Genomic DNA, 2,252 nt, shown 5'->3' on the forward strand with positions numbered 1-2,252 from the left:
AGTCTTACACTGCTAAATTAGGGACGGCTAGCGCGGATAGCCCTCGTGTAGCTTTGCGCGAAATTAAAAAAACGAACAAACAAACACTTACCGGGAAGAATGGCGATTTCGGAATCCAGCAACTTCACATCAACTTCGTTGATACTCGTCGGTTGGTATAATGTGTTGTCATGGCAACTGTCGTCAGATTTTGTTATTTGAGATAATGTTTTTTCATGGTTACCATCGTCAGATTTTGTTGTTAGGGGTAGTATTTTGTCATGGTAATCGTCGTCGGATTTTACGGGTTGGGGTAGAACGTTGTCATGGTAACCATCGACGGACTTTTCTTTCCGACGAGTGAACAACGGCGCCGCGGGCGACACAATGTTTTCTGAACCATGCTGAAAATCCGTTTGAAAATGTTGACTTTCACCTATAAAAAACAACAACAAAAAACAAAGTTTAAGCTCCATCGATCCAAAGATAATGATAATAGCAAGACCTATAAATATCTTGAAATTTTTTTTTTGCTCTTTAATTCAAAAACAAAATTACATCTTCTTGGAATCAAAAAATTCACTAAATTTTGTTTTTTTATTTAGTAAATTAGTAAAGGTATTTTTTGTTGTTGTTTTTCTATCCAACATGTATTAGTTAGTCACTAATACTGAAACTTAAAGACCACGTGTCTAAATTTTAAGGAATACTTATACACCGCGTGAGCTAAACGGCCAGGGATCGGATATAGCAGTCTTTAACTTTGGCTGAATTACTGACCAGAGAAATGGGAGTTAGCTAGCACCATCCGCCACCACAAAGAACCCTAACGAGACTATCTGTTACATCGCGTCTCGAACCCTGGACCCTTCTGTCCCCAGTTCGACGCGCATAACCATTAGGCCACGCCCGACTCAGTGATGATAACTGAAAAACTAATTTTTCTCCGACTTCCAGTACACGAGATACAGAATTTAGTCACTCAAGAGCCCGCGAAACAACTATTAGTGTTAAAGTATTCAGTAGTAACAATATGAAAGACTGAAAAATAATAATTAATAATATTCAAATAAATCCTGACAGAAAAGTTAATAAAAACTCGTTAACAAAAGCGTGCTCGTGAAATAGAAAAGAGGATCACGTGACCTTAAAAGTGCTTTACACACACTTATTTGGAATCGTGTTATTCATGGAAGCCATTTTTTGTTTTCTTTTTTTGGGTTCCCAGACACGCGCACACACGAAACCGATCGCTAAATTCCTCCACGTTGATTAGCAACTGTACAAATATGCCACTAACAAAACTGCTAATCTGTGTTAACAACAATCTTGGATATCATACATAATTAGCTCTCGTGCGTTTTTAAAAGTAGGCTCTGAAATTCTGCTGTGTGTGTGTGTTTCCTTCTCAGACGCCACGTGTCCATGTCGTAAGTAAAGCGAGACAACACCTAAGACTGTGAGCCGGAAAGTCTCCCACTTCCTGTCAAAATGTCACGAGTTTCTTAGCCTGTTACCCGAAACTTAGTTAACAGCTGTATGAGCTAACTTTTCCAAACTCCCAGATCCACATGTGCCAATGTCTGTGAAAGCGTTGCCGGGTTCCTCCTCCCTTATTTAGAATCCGTTTTTTTTTTTACCACATTTGTCAAAACGGAGAAAAAGAAGAAAATGAGTCAACTCAAATACATAGCTGGTGACGTCAGTGACAAACGTTTCTTGTTCGTAATGTTAGGAAAACGTGCGGGTTCAAAAGGTCAATTGAAGACAAAAAAAAATAATAATAACCCAAGTGCTTTCGAAAGGTAAGCCTTTTAACCCTGATTAAGGAAGGTTCACCTTTCTAAAGATAAGCCTTTCGCCCCTGATTAAGGAAAGTTCACCTTTCTAAAGGTAAGCCTTTTAACCCTGATTAAGGAAGGTCCACCTTCATAAAGATAAGCCTTTCGCCCCTGATTAAGGAAGGTCCACCTTTCTAAAGATAAGCCTTTCGCCCCTGATTAAAGAAGGTCCACCTTTCTAAAGATAAGCCTTTCGCCCCCTGATTAAAGAAGGTCCACCTTTTATCCCTGGTGGTACAATTTTTGTATTTCTGTTTTAAATCACTTCCAATAATACTCCACGAAGAAGTGTCCTATATTGGGCCGATGACACATATGTAACTATAGCAACTTATATGGAACATCAGTTAAACTTCCACAGTAATAATACAAAAGCACTGACTAGTTCAAATGTTGCCCTTCCTAATAGTTTGGGGGGGGGGGGTCATTCGG

The 2,252-nt window shown here is 39.2% G+C and overlaps 1 protein-coding gene across 1 annotated transcript in view; it reads right to left on the reverse strand.

Moving 5' to 3' along the window:
• LOC106470994 (puratrophin-1-like) overlaps positions 1-2,252 on the reverse strand; it is a 71,978-nt gene that overhangs the window by 56,477 nt on the left and 13,249 nt on the right. The window contains exon 3 of the mRNA XM_022399633.1: positions 92-415. Within this exon, the coding sequence (XP_022255341.1) occupies positions 92-415 (324 nt within the window). The remainder of the gene's footprint in view (positions 1-91; positions 416-2,252) is intronic.

Source organism: Limulus polyphemus, unplaced genomic scaffold (genome assembly GCF_000517525.1).
Source record: "Limulus polyphemus unplaced genomic scaffold, Limulus_polyphemus-2.1.2 Scaffold4343, whole genome shotgun sequence".
Lineage (NCBI taxonomy): Eukaryota > Metazoa > Arthropoda > Merostomata > Xiphosura > Limulidae > Limulus > Limulus polyphemus.